The sequence below is a fragment of the Punica granatum genome, chromosome 8, assembly GCF_007655135.1.
Source record: "Punica granatum isolate Tunisia-2019 chromosome 8, ASM765513v2, whole genome shotgun sequence".
NCBI lineage: Eukaryota > Viridiplantae > Streptophyta > Magnoliopsida > Myrtales > Lythraceae > Punica > Punica granatum.
This window is the reverse complement of record NC_045134.1, coordinates 2,510,929-2,529,089: the sequence shown is the minus strand read 5'-3', so window position 1 is coordinate 2,529,089 and position 18,161 is coordinate 2,510,929. Positions and strand designations below refer to the sequence as shown.

Sequence of the window (18,161 nt, the reverse complement as noted above, 5' to 3'; positions counted from 1 at the left end):
CGACGGAAAAGATAACGTTGGAATAGATTTGATGCAAAAAGTAAACTATGAGATAGATTTGACAAAAAAAAACATATGATAGATTTGACAAAACGGATAAATCATGGGCCATTTTAGATAAAAATCCCAAAATAAAATAAAATAATATAAACTTTCATTAATTTCCTTTGTATTCACGTCCTTTTATATAAAGAGCAGACAAAACTTTTTGGTAATAGACAAAATTGTAATTTGAACACGGTAATTACCGTAAATGAAAGTCAATGTACGTAACTAAATTGCTTAATTAGAACGGACAAAAGTCAAGAAGTAGTCAAAAAGAGTTAAATTAAGGATCAATTTTAAATGTGAAATTGACAGAGAGGATTATGCATGCAGTCAAACAAATTCAATTTATCAACCGATAATTTGTTATGACAAAGAAATAAATTTAATATATATTTAGTAAAATACTCCAATAAATGGAATTTATACAGCAGCATGATGAATCAAATGTTGGTAAAGTGGTACTGATTGCAGCAAGAAATTGGGAAATTCACAGTACTAGCGCAAGGATAATGCCTTTTAAGGAGACTATATCCTATGCAAATTTTTATACTTCTAGATGTATGTACTTTTCTCTTCAACTGAAATGACTGACCTCTTAATAATCTTTATGAAACTCTAGATCTATATATATATATATATACATATATAATCTCATAGCCAAGCATCATAACTATATGAACATCTAGTATATAAGTGCAAGGGGAAAAAAATGAGATAAGAACAAAAATTCTCTTTGAAAAAACAAAAAAGTGCAACTAATGCATGAGTTCTCCACGTGCCACGTCAGCACGGCCGTTAGATGTCGACGAAAATGATAACTTCGGGATAGATTTGATAAAAAAAACATATGATAGATTTGACAAAATGGACAAATCATGGGCCATTTTAAATAAATACCCCTATATATATATATATATATATATATAGTGAGAGAGAGAGATAGAATTCTCATTAAGAAAGATATATAAGGTATTATGTTGAATCTCGCGGCACATGCTGCGGTAGAGTATGCGTCACACGCCGCAGTGGAATACGTGCCTCACACAAAATTACTTTCTCCATAAAATGAAGAGCATCGAGCTAAGTAATGGAAATCTTGAAGAGCAGACTGCAAACTGAGGACAAGTATTTGGGCCAAAATCGGAAGTTGACCAAAGTGGGGACCGAAAAGACTACTCAACCGGCAACCGCCATTTTCTGCGTTATTTGTTGCTTTGTTTTTGAATCTCCATGACTAATTGTATATTTTCTAGTATATATAAATTTTTATGGAGATTATAAATATATACGGAGTCGTGGAGATTCAGAAAAAGGGAAATACCCAAAAAAAAGATGGTGGTGGAGTAGTCTTTCGACTCTTTCCGGTCCCACTTAGGTGAACTTTTCATTTTGGCTCCCAAAAGTTTTCCTTTGTTTGCAAATTGCTCCCCAAGCTCTCCATTATTTAGCTCAATCCTATTCACTACTTTACGAAGAAAGTTGCGTGTCTGATGGGTATCCGTAATCCACAGTGGCATGCGCCGTAATCTTCGACAGGAAACCTACCTTGTTAAGGAAAATTGTACAACTAGAACATAATTAATTTGCATGTAATTTCCAATTTATGGTGTAAATGGCCATTCAATTATATAGGAACAGAATATATTAAAAGGAATAGCGGTCTTTGTTGCTAATTATAGATCACGTTAACAAAAGCACATCAACCGATCAGATGATTAAGGAGAAGACCGATATCTTTTACTGGGTGATGAATTTGTCTATAGATTACGAAAAATCGATAAATAATGGAGGAGAGGCTATATGCAGCAGCAGCAGATGAAGGGAATGTCTTTTCATCTACTGAAATTCCTCATGGAGGACCCGCTCCTCCTGGATTGATCTGTTGTCAAGCCATATTGTGAGAATCCTCTCCACATATAGCAGCTTTACTCGAGCATGATGAGTTTCCAGAACAAGGTCTTGTATTGAAGGCCCAAGCTAAGCTTCAGAGCATGACTTTCAAGGATTTTCTCTTCTCCACCTTGCAGCTGCTGAACGAGTGAAGGGTGCCTTGTTATCATGGAAAAAGCTATTTAATTATTGCCGGTCTTGAGAAAATTAAGCTTTTATTGGGTTGGGATAAGTTCAGGAGGAATCTGCTTTACCTTGCAGCCCATCAAGAGCATGGTGGAAGTGCTGATGGAGATTGTCAAGGTGAGGCCAGAAGCTGTCCAACAGAAGATAAGCTACGTCGGTATGATTCTACACTTGTGCATAAGAAATAATTAGATTGGACTCATGGAAGGTGATCACAGGGAGTCTGGGGGAACGCGAGCTAGTGAAAATGTAGAACTATGATAAAAGATTGCACCTTGCATCTCGCTGCAGTGGACAAACAAAGCAAGGTACATCGAGTTCTCTAAGCCTCAATTATCCACATACTATGTTGGTTAATGTGCAAAAGATGAACCCTGACCCGCAGCAAGGAGATAGAGATATGTGGTCTCTTAATCAGAATGAGCTCAGGCATTCTAAATTTTAGCACAAGTCAACATTGAAGAAGCGAATGTCCAATTGCTAGCATAAATCCAACCGGTAGCAGGAACTGAACTGGCAGCCAAAATCACTGGGATCCCTCCCCTTGGAAAGAAGTCGGGAGAAAAACCTTAAGAGATGAGAAGACTAGCTTGCACATCAATTAAATTACATAAGTTCATGTGCTTAAATCCCTCAACTTTTCAAAATCATCTGGTCGGTCCATTTCGTAATGTCCATTTACTTTTCCAAACACAACTTACTGAAATATCATGGTACTAGAGCTTAATCTTTCCAAGGAACATTTGAGAGACATATGATGCCGTTGCCGTGTCAATGTGCTCAATGGAGCTCAACATTTGACAGGATACAGATGCAATATGTGTGATGTATTGACTTTTACAAACTAGGCATAGGCATGTTTCCTAAGTATAAGAATAATTAAGGTTGATGACACAGGATCTGTTTCTTAACCAAATATTCGCCAATCCCATAAGCCATCTTCTCGTCGTAGAGCTTGTCCAAGACCTCTTCCCCAAGATAGTGCTGGATGATTAACTCTGTACGTGAATGACCTGACGTCCTTGCCCTGCTTCTTCTCGCTGATCCATGGATCCTCTTCCTCCGATGCAATCGTCTCCATGTGCTCTATTGCACATGATGGACTATTTCATGCTCCTCCACGAGCCCCCTGCATGTGGGAGGAAAAGATCAAGTTGTTATGAGGTGATAGGTCCCAGGAACATGAATAATCATGTCCAAATTGGCAGGATGAATCTCCACTTTTGTTATCAACAATACTATTGAGCAGTTCTGAACATTTCAACTGATCGGAAAATAGTTTTCTTTGCTACGAGAAGCACGCTTTTCTGTACGCACTAAATTATCTGACAGCTTATCGAATTAATGATTGGCAATTAATAAGGTTATACCTCTGATATGATACTAGAGATTTCCTCGCCAAGATACTCCCCGGGATAGCCATTCTCCTTGCATGCAGGATAAAGTACTGACACGAGACGACCACCAAAAACCACTTCTTCACTCCGGCATCTCAGAAAATTACCTTGTTCAGTGGCAAGCCTTCTTCAGTTGTAAGCCGTGGAACCTGCAATGTTTCATATTATTTAACTCTTCTCACTTGTTGAGATCGATATGGATCAGATTCTCGAAAACTCAACTGAAAAGATCCAGTCAACAAGAGGGAAAGATAGGTTTGCACACTTGTATACACGGTTCGGACCAACGGTGCGTCTGAAAATATTTATTAGAAGGCTGAAAACAGAAAGAATAGAGGCTGCAATTTTATAGGTTTTGCTCGTTAAGAAACTAAAGATAATTCTGAGGTAAGAAATTGGCAGAAAACTGAGGGTGAATTGTAGTACTGTTGACCTGAGAGGTTGCCTCTGAACACTGAATGAGGAATGAATAAGATGCACTGATCTGAGGAAACATCTTTTCATGGAGCTCCCATCACGAAGAATAAGCGGAACTCAGAGAAGATCATTCAGGTAAAATTGGATCTCAGGCAGCGTAGGTCCCCTTCCTCTGCAGTTTCTTGCGGTCTCCATCAAAGTGGATGTGAAAGTGATCGATCCAAAAAAAAAAAAAGTGGGCATGAAATTGATAGTGCTTGGGCCCATAGTGCTTGACCGTGCTAGCAATCACTGACTTGGTTACGTCGACAGCTACCTTTTGCTGGGACAAAACAAAGTTGTTAGGTTCACGACTATAGGAATTTTACCATAAGAGAAATCTGATCATCCTGTCAGAGTGAGCTATAGGAACTTTAAAGTAGATCTCTCTAAGTTCAGGAGAGAGATTCCATGACAACGATTTTCCAGGAACATCAAACATGCATGTATTACAGAAATGAAGGAACAAAAGGCGGGTTTCCATGATGACTTCTGGGATGTGAACTTGGGAGAGGAGTCAGACGAAGAGCAAGATCAGTCTAGACAAAGTAAATGGAGTGGGACAGGCGACCAGACGAATCCTATGACTGGAATTAACCAGGGAACAGCAATCTTGTTTCTGTCCATCCATCAATTCCCTCTAATTATAATGTTATATTTATCCAAAAAGATAAACATAAAAAGTATATATTTTGGACTCAGACCAGAAAAATAAAATTGAAAACATGAACTCATAAGCAGATTAATTGGTGATGTATGAAATTGGCTTGATCAATAATGTGTACGAATATGAATTCACAGTGTCCCTACTGCACGTGGAAACCATCCTTATTACCAGGATAGGCATCGAGCAGCTTGGAGCATCAGTGCTCTGCGATCATCAATATTCGAGACCCTGCATTGGATGACCATGAAAACAGTCATCTGTCTACTTCTTCTTCCTTTTCAAAATTACTGATGCAGTGAGGATTTTTATGGGTGGTGCCTTTTGTTCGGCAGCACTCATAATTTCCTCACACATTTTTCTTGATTGGTTCCATCGAAAATTTCAGAACACGGCCTGATCATAATGGCCATTGTTGTCCTACTTTTCAGAATAAAAATTGTTGGAATATGATGATACTAGAGTTTAATCTTTCCAAGCAAATACATGTATAGATATGGCCAGGAACTTATTTTTACCCGGAAAGTAATCCCTTTTCTCCGTGTTTATATGTCTGAGAGGATTCATAGAAAAACATGCAAAACGTAACATGTAATGCCTGCTGGTAAAGTTTCCTGAGTACAAGGATAATGCTGATGCCTTTGATGGGTTCCTTACTCATATTTTCCCCAATCAAGTATGCAAACTTCTCGCCGTATAGCTTGTCCATGACTTCTTCCCTGAGATGGTGCTGCAAGATTGAGCCAGTGAAGGACCTCACACTCTTTGCCAGCTTCTTTGCCCTGATACATGGATCCTCTTCCCCTGACGAAGGTCCTCCAACATCTAACACAAGTGTCTCGATGTGCTCCACCATGAATGATCCTTCTTGCTGCACTATCTGTTGGACTTCCTCTTGGGAGGCTCTGTAGTAGGGCAAGTTCAAGTCGTCTGGCTTCTCTTCCTCCATGGGCCCCTGCACATGGGAGGAAAAGGTCATCGTGTGAGGAGCTCATAGGCCCCAGGAACGAGCCATCATGTTTGAACAGTTCATTTCAGCTTATGCATTGCACTTATACCTCTGACACCAAGCTAGAGATTGCCTTGGCAAGCGACTCCCACGGATAGCAGCTCTTCTTGATTGCGGGATCTGCAGACTGCCTCCCATTAAGTAGTAACACGAGATAAGCGCCAACCACCGTTTCTTTGCTCCGACATTGCAGAAAGTTTGTGAAATCTTCTTGGAACTGAGCCAAGTAAGCCTCCTTAACCTCTGGAGGGCTCGTCTCAGAGATGTAAATTTTCCCCTTGTTCAGTGGCAAACCTTCTGCAGTGGTAAGCAGTGGAAACTGCCATTTTTCATCTTGTCAAGAAATGTAACTAACACAAAATTGAGAGGGTGGACTGTAATTTTACTGACCTGAGATAGCCAGTGAAACTCACTGTACGAGGAATGAATAAGATGCATGCAATTCTGAGGAAAGATTCTTTCAATGAAAGATCCCGGAGTTCCCATCACGAAGAATGACAAGCCCTCATAATTCCTTCGGAACTCGGTGAGTCTCTTGAACAAAGTATTGAAGTCATTTCCAGGAAGATCGTTCAGGTAAAACTGGATCTCAGGCATTGTAGTTCCCGATCCTCTGCACTGCTTTCTATGGCCTCAATCACAGTGGACATGAAAGTAGACGTGTTTGGGCCCGTTGAGCAACCGAGGTCTGCCACATTCAGCAGCTTACAGGGGAATATGGGTTCTTGGAGCAGGGAATTAACTGTTCTGCGATCACCGGCTTGGTTATAACAGCGATTTTTTTCTGACCAAATGAATTTGATAGTTCAAAGACGAACCAGATATAAATTTACAGGGTTAGTATCAATATTTAATTTCTTCCATATTGGGTGATGTTCATATTTATTGTTCCGATCGATAAATTACTGGTTCATCTAGTAAGTTCCTGGGATAAAATTGAAAGATATAGAACTACAGGAATCAAAATATGGGTTTCTATAGCGTACCGTATAGATTGAGGTATTAAAATAGCTGTTCTCGCCATCTCGTCCGCTCGTGCAGCACTTCCTTCACTTCCATACCCACTCTGTTCCAAAAAACAGAATATGAACATTAGGAATTTTCTGTCTAGTGACACGAGAGAAATAATCAAGTGAATCGAATCAGAAAGTTACATTCTAAAGAAACACTCGATGTCCGCTGGAGATAAAGACCTGCTCTTGTCAAGGTTCGTAGACATTAACAGTTTCGGGGACTGGAATGGAAGAAGATGGATCTTCGGAGGAAGAAGAAGCTCGGTTTGAAGGGAGAATCACCGCTCCATCGAGGCATGGATATAAATTGATTCAGTCAATAATATAAGTGTGAATATAAAATGGTTGCTTGTAGCTACTGGCTCCGTGGCCCATTGGTTTTGCAGGGTTCCTTGCACACCGCTATCCCATTAGCTGAAATAGCATCAGCCAGCTAAGGGGGTCGGTGCTGCAATCATCATTGATCAAGACTGTGCATCCGACTGCAGCTCTCTGCCGATAAGTGATAATGGTCGTTGAATTACTGGAGCTCTCTTTACTCTTTCTGACCAGGCCCTAGAGCTCTTTGTTTTCTATTTATTTTGCTTTAATAATGAAAGACAAAAACTTCTTTGTTTTCTTCTACCTAAGAATGTAGATGATGCAATGAACGTGTAATGTGAGTTCTTAAGCCCCTATCTGTATGCAATGGCACCCTAGCTATCGATGTTGCCTTTCTTCCATATTCCTCTCTCAAAAAATTTTCAATTGTTTTCACCTGAAACTTCCAATACAGGCTGATCGAGCATGGCACTGATGTTAGGCTTTTAAATTAGACCATAATTGAATGGGCCACAGCTTTATTTAGCTTATTGGAGAATTGTTACAACAACTTTGATTGTGAACATCCATTTCCTTAATGGAAAAACATGCAATGCGGAGCATGTATCGACTTAACTAGTCACGTTTCCTTAGCATAAGGACAATGCTGATGCCCTGCCTCTCTCCCTTGCTTAAGTCTTTTCCAATCAAGTGGGCCAACTTTTCACCATAAAGCTTGTCCATGACCTCTTCCCCGAGATGGTGCTGAACGACGGAACCTGTGAATGACCTAGTGTGCTTCGCTTGCTTTCTCCCTCTGGTCCATGGATCCTCTTTTTCTGATGATATTCCTCCGACATCCAAGGCAAATGTTTCGACGTGCTCCACTGTGAAGGATGCTTCTTGTTGGACTATATGTTGGACTTCCTCTTGAGAGGCTGTGTAGTATGGCACGTTCAAGGTATCTAGCTTCTCTTCCTCTACGAGCCCCTGCACGTGGGAGGAAAAGGCCACTGATCATGTTAGGAGCTGATAGGCCACAGAAATAAGTGTTATTGTAATTGAATCGTCTGATGGACCTCAACTATTGAATCTGAACAGTTCAGTTCAGCCGATGTGCTGCAGTTATACCTCAGAGACCATGCTTGAGATTGCCTCAGCTAGTAACTCCCAGATATAGCAGCTCTCTTTGCTTGCAGGATCTGCATTTCGCCTCCCATGAAGCACTAGCACGAGACGAGCACCAGTTACCATTTCTTCACTCCGACATCTCAGAAAATTTGTGAAGTCTACCTCGAACTTAGCCAAGTAGGCCTCCTTAACCTCAGGAGGGCTTGTCTTAGATATGTAAATCTTTCCCTTGTTCATCGGCAAGCCTTCTTCAGTTGTAAGCCGCGGGACCTGCCATTTTCTATCATGTTGAACTCTTCTGATTCAATAACCTATAGAATGGATTATACAGGACTGCTAGGCCGAGGATATAATCAGAGAATGCAATGTCATAATATTACGTCAATAGTTTGGCAAATGTAAGTGATAGCAAATTGAAAGGGTAAAGATCGTAATTCTACCGACCTGAGATAGCCAGTGGACACTGTATGAAGAATGAACAAGATGCAAGCAATTCTGAGGAAAGATTCTTTCATGGAAAGAGCCTGGAGCTCCCATCACGAAGAATGACAAGCCATCAAGATTCCGATGGAGGTCGGAGAGGCTCTTGAACAGAGTATTAAAGTCATTGCCAGGAAGATCATTCAAGTAAAATTGGATCTCGGGCGGTGTAGATCCCAATCCTCTGCAGTTGCTTTTGACGCTCTCAATCACAGTGGACATGAAAGTGAAAGTGCTCGGGCCTGAAGAGCAACCGAGGTCTGCCACATTGAGGAGCTTGCAAGGGAAGAAAGGTTCTTGGAACAGGGAATTGACTGCGCTAGCGATCACCGGCTTGGTGAAAAGAGCAATCATTTGCTGAGCGAATGAAGTTGTTAGCTCAGGCACAAATCACTGTTAAATTTAGGGGGTTGGGTCCAATCTATATTTTCTTTGATGATGCAAGTGATTCATTTTATTGATTTGATCAGTGCTGAATTACTGGTTTATCTAGGAATCAAAAGGTTAGCTGGGAAAGAGATTCTATAATAACAACATTCCGAGAATACTACATCGATACAAAGAGAGATTATCGAATAAAAGGTGGGTTTCCAGAGCGAACCGTATAAGTCGAGGTCTTAACATAGCTGTTCTCTCCATCTCCTCTGCTCATGTGCAGCACTTCCTTCACCTCCATGCTCTCCTTGTTCCCACAAATTGATCAATCAAAGATACAAGAATGAAACTATAAAAGTTCCAATTCAGTAGCAAATCGTGAAGTTACTCTCTAGAGACGGAGATGTTAGCAGGACACAGCCCCTTGCTCTTGCCAAGGTTCAAAGAAGAACAAGGATGTACAGTCCAGAGGAAGTAGAGGAAGAAGAAGCTTAGCTAAGAGACTGTAAACGGGGAGGAACAAATTTTCCATCAAATCAAATAAAATGAGTTCCAATAACGACCACAGGCCTCTGACTTGCAGGTAGGCCATACTCATACGTACATTCCATAAAAATCACAAAAGTTGACTGGAAAAGTTAACTGATAATATTTCCCATACGTATGGCTCGTACCACTTTTTCTGGCCACTCATTTGTAGCTTGGGAGATCAAAGATAGGGAAACCCCAACTGTGACGCCAAACAGGGGCGAAGCTAGATTTTTTATTCAAGGGGGACAAACTGATACTTTTGGGGTAAAATTTCAAAAATTTAAAGTTCAGGAGGGGCAAAATACAAATTTTACATAGAAAAATTCATATTTTTTGGGTAAAATTGAAAAAAAAACAAAAGTTCAGGGGGGGCAATTGTCCCCCCTACTGACACACTGGCTTCGCCCCTGACGCCAAAGAGTAGCGAATTGATGCCGCCCAGAGGGTGAGAGAAGAAGTGAGAACCTAAAGGCAGCTGCGATGCCATCCGAACAATCCAATCAGCACAAATAGTTCCCTCCCTGAAGATAATGACGTACCTTGATAAGCCAATTCAGCTTTAGCAAAGCCTTGATGGCATCGACGGGGCAAGAAACTTGTGGAGTACACTTGGAATCCGACGAGATAAGTCTGCAGACCGTCTCGGAGTCAACCTCTAGAATAATCTTCCAGTATCCAATGTCCCATACATGCTTAAACCCAATAAAAACACCCCATAATTCAGCAAATACTGCAGTTGAGACTCCAACATTATGAGCAAAACCCTAATCCATCTCCCATCACCGTCCTCGAGTACACTGCCCGCTCCTTCAAGCACCGGATTCCCCTTCGAGGGCACCATCTGTACTGAGCTTTAACCAGTCTCTAGGGGTTTGATCTAAGAGATCCATAACCATTCTCGAGGAAGCTAAGAGGACTTGCCAACTAATAAGTTTTGGAACCTTCAAACTTAATTCCATTACTATGGGAGAAACGTATATGTAGGCACAATGCCTATACAAGACAAGGAAATGAAAGAACTATGGGATTCTAGGCTAAGTAAATACATTGTCTTCCTAATCTACTCAAATATACATGGAAATATATTATACACAATTATACAGAATCTCAATATTCTGTAATACTCGCCCTCAAGTTGGAGTATGAGGATCTCAAATGCCTACCTTGCTGAGGAGAAAGCAGAAGCGATCGCGATCCAATGCCTTGGTGAAGATGCTGCAATCTAAAGACCAATAGACACATGGGTTGTGGCTACTACACCGGACTTAATATGCTCACGAACAAAGTGACAATCAATCCCTATGTGCTTCGTGCGCTCACGAAAAACACGATTTGTTGCAGTGTGTAGAGCTGCTTGATTGTCGCAGAATAACCGAGAAGGTCGCGTCATCCGTACTCCAAGTGAAAATAGTAGATTGCTTAGCCATAGGAGCTCACTGATAGTTGCCACCATCGCTCGAAATTCTACTTCTGCTGATAAGTGAGAAACTGTAGATTGCTTCTTCGTTTTCTAAGAGATCTGGTTGCCTCCTATTGTAACAAAGTATCCCATGACAGATCGTCTAGTCAAAGGATAGCTAGCCCAATCTGAATCACAGTAGGCTTCAAGCTCAAATGAATTAGGCCGCAGAAAGATGCCTTGCCCAGGAGATTGCTTCAGATAACGCAAAATTCTCATGGCAGCATCCCAATGCTCCTGGCGAGACTCCTGCATGAACTATGCCAGTACATGCCAGGAATAATTGAACTATGGCCTGTTGATAGTGAGATATATTAGTCTACCAATAAGCTGCATGTATTAAGATGGATCCGACAGTGGAGTACTAGTACTAGTCGACACATGGTAATGTTGCTCCATGGGAAATTGTGAGCGTTGTGACCCAAGCATCCTACATTATGTCAGTATATCTAGCGCATAATTGCGCTGACTAAGGAAAAGAGCGAAGTTCATGCGAGTCACTTCAATTCCCAAAAAGTACTTCAAAGGACCTGAGTCCTTAATGCTGAAACACCGATCCAGATAATTCTTGAAAGAGACACACTGATCAGAATGATTCCCAACTATGATCAAATCATCCAGATACACTAGAACTGCGATAAACATGGTGCCCTTCTTATAGGTAAAGAGAGAGTGATCGGCACCTGATTGGTTAAAACTGTATCATCGCATTGCATCTGCGAACTTTGCAAACCAGTTTTGTGAAGCTTGCCTGAGACCATATAAGGATTTACGTAGCTGACACACTCGCCCATCATTAGAAGAAGAAAAACCAGGAAGCAATTGCATGTAGACCTCCTCATCCAGATCCCCATGCAAAAATGCGTTATTGACGTCCATCTGATGCATCTCCTAGCCTTGAGCAATGGCAACTGTCAACAAGCATAGTATCATTACCAATTTAGCCACCGACGCAAACGTTTCATGATAATCAATGCCTTCCACCTACGTAAAACATTTAGCTACTAGTTGAGCCTTATACCTCTTGACACTTCCGTATGCTCGACACTTCGCCTTGAATACCCAGTTGCATCCGATTGGACGTTATCCGAAAGGAAGTTCCTCTATAGTCCAGGTGCCATTGGATTCCAATGCTTGTATCTCTTCCACTATAGCATCTCTCAGATGTCAGAAACGAATTTCAATCTGCAGTTTATAAATTATAATTACCAAGCGCTCCAAAAAATATTGCGGAATCTTTTGTGGGGCGGTTTTCGGAACCATCTTTATTGGCCATAAATCAATGAAGTCTTGTCCAGTAACTAATAGTCATCCTCTTCCGACCATCAAGTCGTTTTCAGGGTCTATTTCTCCAAAAAGTCATCGAACTTTGCATCATTAAGATGGGATAAGTCCTCACGATATGACTGAGGTTCCTTTTTGAATCAATGGCAGCTAGAAATGCCTTATGGCGATCATTAACTAATTGCAGAATAAGTGATAAATTGCTTAATAGAGTGGATCGTACCTGAGAAGTCACCGAAAGTAGGCAAATGAGAGGGGGGAGTGAGCACAACGAAGTCATTGAAATGACCCGGGAGATTCTTTGCTCTACCAGATTGCCTCAAAATAATCTCTTCACAATTTTCTCCTTTAGTTCCCCCGTTTCTACTGTTCGGATCCTCTATTCCGTTGCTATCATTCTTCTTTTTAATAACAGATAGTAATTATCTTCTTTTTATTCCAAATATTAATTCCATTAGTTATGATGCTTAATTACCTCTGCAAACAATATCCATTAAAAAATGAGAAAACTAGTTGCTTTAGAAATCCGGTGTCTTTGGGAAAAGACGCACAGTCGAAGGCGGGGAATTTTCACCTCAACACTACTATTATTTTAGCATATTTACTCTCTCAACCTCAGTTAATGGAAAATTTCCTGTCGTTAGTTTTCCAATTAAACATTCTGGTATTACCCAAGATAATGAAGGAATAACAAATTTAAAAACAAATATATATATATATATATTGCCAAAAAAGAAACAGCAAACAATGTATAGGATAAGTGTGTGCAGACTCCGCCCGGACTATCCCTCCAATTATCCTACCATTTTTGGAGGACGAAGTCATTGATGATGGGTGATGGTTGGCGGCCGCCACGAAGAGAGGGGGAAGGAGGGAAGGAGGGAGGGAGGGAGAGAGAGAGAGAGAGGGAGGGATGTGAGAGCTGGTGGCTTGATGTTATTATTGCTGGACGAACGGATCCAAACTAAAATAGTTGAAACATGTTGGACATCCGAATATCAGGATTCTCATCGAAAAAATACAGTATTTGTTTGGGCTTAAAATTTCAGCACTTATTTTAAGTGATGAAATTTTGAGCACTATTTTAATAAGTGCTTGAGTGATTAAGTCAAAATTATCCGGGAAGCAAGTATTGGAAATTTGAGGGCAAAGTTGATTTCCACCTTTCATCTCTTTTTTTCTTTTCATTTTCTAAATTTATTTTTTCATAAAAAATATAAGAATATGTTTACTAATGTCAAATTAGAAAATTTTCTAATATAAGAATAATTGGAGTAATCACCATAAAAAATATGATATAAAATAAATTTATAAATATAAAAGTCAATAGAAAAGGAAAGTTATTAATTAGAATATAAAAAAGGAAATGATAAATATAGAAAAACTGGAGAACTAAAAAGAGAGGTTCTCTAGCTGATTTATATACAATTTAGAATAAAGAGAAGAAAATTTTCTTTGGAAAATTAATTCAATTCAATATAAGTAAATGTATTCTTTACAATTTTTCTATTTTTAGAAGATTTTCTAAGAAAATTGAAAAGTCCTCCAAAAGTAAACATGTCCTCAAATTTCTTGGTGATTATTCACATGCCGGCCCCTTATTTTCTTTTATTTTTACTTTTGTCCTAACATTTCAATATTATATCATTTTAACAATTTCTGAAAAAAAAAATGGAACAATCGGGATGCAGAGGGTGACCGATCATTGAAATTTATATTCGATAGAGAAGCTCAAATTTATGGAAAAACTAAGAAGATGAAAGATGAACTTGCAAGAGAACAGACAAAAGTACTTTTAATTGTTGCCTACAATAAATTGTGGTTGAATGAAAAAGTTAACATTATATGTAAGGCAATCAGTACAAAAATTTAATTAAAAAAATAAAATTTATGGAAGAACTAAACGTAGTTAGTTTTAGGTGTTAGACGAGACGCATGATGCAATTAGAGAAGCCGCATGTGAAGAATTGATTTGCACAACCGGTGGACAAAATAAAAATCCATAAATTTTTCTAATTAATAACAATTATTCAACCCAATTCATCGTAGTTTCTCTTTCCCACTCGTGACTCGTCCACTATGTTATCATTTTCTCTATTTGCATCGGTCACTCACCCCATTTATTTTTTATTGTCGACTTTCATTTTTAGATCAAATATATCTCCAATTACCTTAACTAGAAAAATTAATATTGCCGAAAATTTCTTGAACTTAGTGAATCAACTTCAAGCTTTTATTTCCAAGCTATATAATTATAATTTTTATTATTATTTTGATTTGATTTGTAATTCAGCTATTCAAATTTATCACCATGCGTAAACGGGCCAAATAGTGTTACAAACGAAAAGATATAAGACTTTAAGAAAGGTATAACATTTTCGAGTAAAATATTATATCTAAACAAAGGCTTTCTTTTTTATCCATCCACCAGCAAATGTTTTTCATTAATGCGCACCAATGCACGGCCGCTCTAGCATATGATACAAGAGAGAGAGAGAGAGAGAGAGGCCCAAGGCAGCAGCTGATACTGTAATTGGGCCACTCTTTAAATTTAGCCCAATGCAAGTATGGCCCAATATAGGCCCATCTGGGTGTTGTTGAATCCTAAAATATCGTAGCCAGAGGCGACGCCGGTATCTCTCCTCCGGATCTGAAAACCCTAATCCTCTGTCGCTTGCCTTTGAACTGCTGCCTCGTTGCGATCGGATTGGCCGGAGCAGCTTCGAGAATGGCGGCGAGTGAGAGCACCGTGCTTCAGTTCTCATCAACCTCGACGGCGATCTCAGCGACTGTCCATCCGTTGGTTATATTCAATATCTGCGACTGCTACGTGAGGCGGCCCGACCAGGCGGAGCGCGTCATCGGCACGCTCCTCGGCTCGATCTTGCCGGACGGCACTGTCGATGTCCGCAACTCGTATGCGGTTCCTCACAATGAGTTCTCTGATCAGGTCTGCTCATCTTTGTGCTGAGAATTTTTGTATCTAAAATAGAATTATGAGGTGCGATTTCTACTGTATTTGTTCGACGTTTCTTGGTTCTTTGAGAAATTGGGATTTTTGGGTTGAATCTGTTTGCTTTAGTAGAAATATAGAAATTTGGGCACTTGAGCTTTTTCATTTGGGTGATGAATTCATTGAATTTTCTTCTGTTAAACACCAAGTGGCCTGTTGCCTGTTAGTTGAATGATGAAGTGGTTTCATTTGTATAACCGCTTTTGATGGTTTCAGGTGGCATTGGATATTGACTATCATCACAATATGCTTTTATCTCACCAGAAGGTCAACCCGAAAGAAGTGATAGTTGGATGGTAATTCTCTATAGCTTTATGTAGATGTTTCGGATTCGGTGCTGGTAATGGTTTCTGTAATAGAGAGCTGCCTTGCATGAGTGAGGCTAAATGTTTTGTTTTGCAAGTCATTGGTGATGTTATCATCGACTTGTTAAATTGTTGATATTTGGTCCTTTGTTTAGGTATTCAACGGGTTTCGGAGTTAATGGTGGCAGTGCCTTGATCCATGACTTCTATTCTCGAGAAGTCACGAACCCTATACACTTGACAGTCGATACTTGTTTCACCAATGGGCAGGCTTCCATTAAAGCTTATGTTTCGACTAACCTGTCTCTCGGGGACAGGCCTCTTGCTGCACAATTTCAGGAGATTCCTTTGGATCTAAGGATGGTGGAAGCAGAAAGAGTTGGATGTATGTATTCTTTGACTTTTTGATTTTCTGTTCTGTTTGATTAGTGGGTATAATATCGCAATAACTCCATGATAAATCGTAGTCCTTATGGTTATTGCGGGTTGGTTAGGATTTGCAATTGCATAGTAGATCTGATCTGATAATTCTTTTCTCCTTTATAAATTTTGGAAATCATGGCAGTTGATATCTTGAAGAAACCAGTAGTTGAAAAACTCCCGAATGATTTGGAGGGAATGGAAGCCTCAATGGGACGGCTGCTGTCTTTAATTGATGATGTCTATAAATATGTCGACAGTGTTGTGGTGAGTAAAAGGACGGAGTTTTCCATTGTAGGACATTACAACAGTTTTGCTTCTGATGGTGTCGTTATTCATATTTTCTGTCTCCAGGAAGGCCATGTCCCAGCAGACAATAACATAGGAAGATTCATAGCCGACGCTGTAGCTTCCGTTCCCAAATTGTCAACTTTTGATAAGCTTGTGAATGACAGTATCCAGGTGAGATTCAAGGTCTTTTTGTTGTCGGTTATTATAGGGATGTTGCTGCAAAGAATGCTAGGAATTCACATGGTTCATGAAAGTTATCAGGAATCAATTACTCTAATATGTTCCTGTTGAATGAGGCTTTGAATATTTGCCATTCTTTGCTGGTTTCATTGCTCTTATCAGTTAGTATTCCTGTCATGAGATTCATTTTCTGCAAGAGTCACCAACTCTTTGTTCTGTTGCCTTTCCTTCTACCTGCAGGACCAACTGCTCTTACTCTACCTCTCCAGCATTACAAGGACACAACTCAGCTTAGCCGAAAAGTTGAACACTGCTGCTCAGATTCTGTAACTCTCTCTGTCTTGTACCTCTCCTGATGAAGCGATTTATGCAATGATGAGGTTTATAATTTGGCTCTCCTTTCTCGATGTAAGGATACCATGATAGCTGGCTCTTTGTGAGTGCAAGTTTTTGCCAATTATTTATTAGATAGAAAGTTCTCCCTCCTATTTCATTCAGAGAAGCTGCCAAAAGAATCTAAACTGTAACGACTTGTAATGCTAGTTTTGTTTGCAAAATCTATTCTCTGGTGAGTCTGTTAACATGTTCTTACCCCGCAAGTTTATCGTCAATCTACAGCCTTCCTTACGATTCAAGCTTCGTCTCGTTTTTCGGCCACGAATCAGGAAATAAAAACATAAGGCCCCGTTTGAAATTTGAAACTGATTTTAGAATCGTGATTTTGATTTTAACTCTACTCACTAAATAACAAAAACACACGTTTTCCAAGTTAAATTTATAATACCATTTCATTTGTCTTTTTCTACAATCAAAATCAAAATTAAAGTTATTTTAATTTTGAAATCAAATGTCCCCTTAAGGCCTGGAGAAAAAGTATTGTCCTCGGCCCGGCAATACTGCAGGGGCCCATCAGGAAAGGCTGTACCCTCAGCCCGGAAGTGATTTAAAGCCCAACAAAGTATTGAATTTCCTTTTAAAAAAAATTTCAAATGTAATTTTTCTGCGAAGATCGTGTTTTAACAGAAGGAAAGAATAGTTATTCATCCATAATTAAAAAAAAAAGATGTTATTGAAAAAGAAAATTCAACTTTTGTTGATCTTGAAGACCTTATAAAATTCTTTATTCAAAGCATTCATTTTTTCTTCCGTTTTCTCCGATGCCTGTAGTGTTTTTGGCCTCGTTATTACGATTTTGGTTGATGAACAGAAACTGTTCAAAGATAGTACAGAGAATTTGAAAACTTCCCATTGGCAGGTCATCAAATTGGAAGAACAATAAATCAACTATTTCATTAATATACGAATGCATAGATCATGCTTCGGTTTATCGAGTAATTAGGATCAACGCAGTGAATGAGAAATTGAGAATCCACACCAAATGGAGAAAGTCTTCCATACAACGGTGACGCCACGTCACTGCTGCCAAATGGGATCACAGCCCAATCAGAACATGACAGATGGAGGAGCACGTCTCAATTTTTGATTTCCAGCCTAGGGAAGTAAAAAAATAAAAAATAAAAAAAGACAGCAGCCTTCCGTTAAAACACATTCTCTTCCATCTCTCGTCCCAATCGGATGCCAAGAGAAGCCATGGGAGCCCTTTTTTTTTTTCTGATTATAAGGAATACTTGTGAGCATAATATAATGGCATTGGTGGATAGTACTTGATTCGGAGTTCTACTTATGATATGTATATATGTAGGAAATAAGTCATGGTCCATTTCTAATA

At 39.6% G+C, this 18,161-nt stretch overlaps 2 protein-coding genes and 1 pseudogene across 2 annotated transcripts; 1 reads left to right on the top strand and 2 right to left on the bottom strand.

Moving 5' to 3' along the window:
* Positions 1-2,767: 2,767 nt before the first annotated feature.
* LOC116189260 lies at positions 2,768-7,348 on the bottom strand (annotated as a pseudogene).
* A 113-nt stretch (positions 7,349-7,461) lies between these two features.
* Positions 7,462-9,490, bottom strand: LOC116189261 (caffeine synthase 1-like). Its single transcript, XM_031518845.1, has 4 exons — positions 9,176-9,490; positions 8,539-8,931; positions 8,095-8,364; positions 7,462-7,953 (listed from the first exon to the last, which is right to left on the bottom strand). The coding sequence occupies exons 1-4, from the start codon at positions 9,248-9,250 to the stop codon at positions 7,600-7,602; spliced, it is 1,092 nt and encodes a 363-aa protein (XP_031374705.1). The 5' UTR covers positions 9,251-9,490; the 3' UTR covers positions 7,462-7,599.
* A 5,353-nt stretch (positions 9,491-14,843) lies between these two features.
* Positions 14,844-17,015, top strand: LOC116189579 (eukaryotic translation initiation factor 3 subunit F). Its single transcript, XM_031519294.1, has 6 exons — positions 14,844-15,173; positions 15,453-15,532; positions 15,697-15,926; positions 16,107-16,228; positions 16,316-16,423; positions 16,673-17,015. Exons 1-6 carry the CDS (start codon positions 14,952-14,954, stop codon positions 16,760-16,762), a joined length of 852 nt encoding a protein of 283 aa, XP_031375154.1. The 5' UTR covers positions 14,844-14,951; the 3' UTR covers positions 16,763-17,015.
* Positions 17,016-18,161: the final 1,146 nt, after the last annotated feature.

Coding starts and splice junctions, on each gene's coding strand:
- LOC116189261 (XM_031518845.1), bottom strand. CDS start 9,250: ATGGAGGTGAAGGAAGTGCTGCACATGAGCAGAGGAGATGGAGAGAAC. Junction 8,932..9,175: donor TTAAGACCTCGACTTATACG/GTTCGCTCTGGA, acceptor TCATTCGCTCAG/CAAATGATTGCTCTTTTCAC. Junction 7,954..8,094: donor TCTCAAGCATGGTCTCTGAG/GTATAACTGCAG, acceptor TCCCACGTGCAG/GGGCTCGTAGAGGAAGAGAA.
- LOC116189579 (XM_031519294.1), top strand. CDS start 14,952: ATGGCGGCGAGTGAGAGCACCGTGCTTCAGTTCTCATCAACCTCGACG. Junction 16,229..16,315: donor AATATGTCGACAGTGTTGTG/GTGAGTAAAAGG, acceptor TTCTGTCTCCAG/GAAGGCCATGTCCCAGCAGA. Junction 16,424..16,672: donor TTGTGAATGACAGTATCCAG/GTGAGATTCAAG, acceptor TTCTACCTGCAG/GACCAACTGCTCTTACTCTA.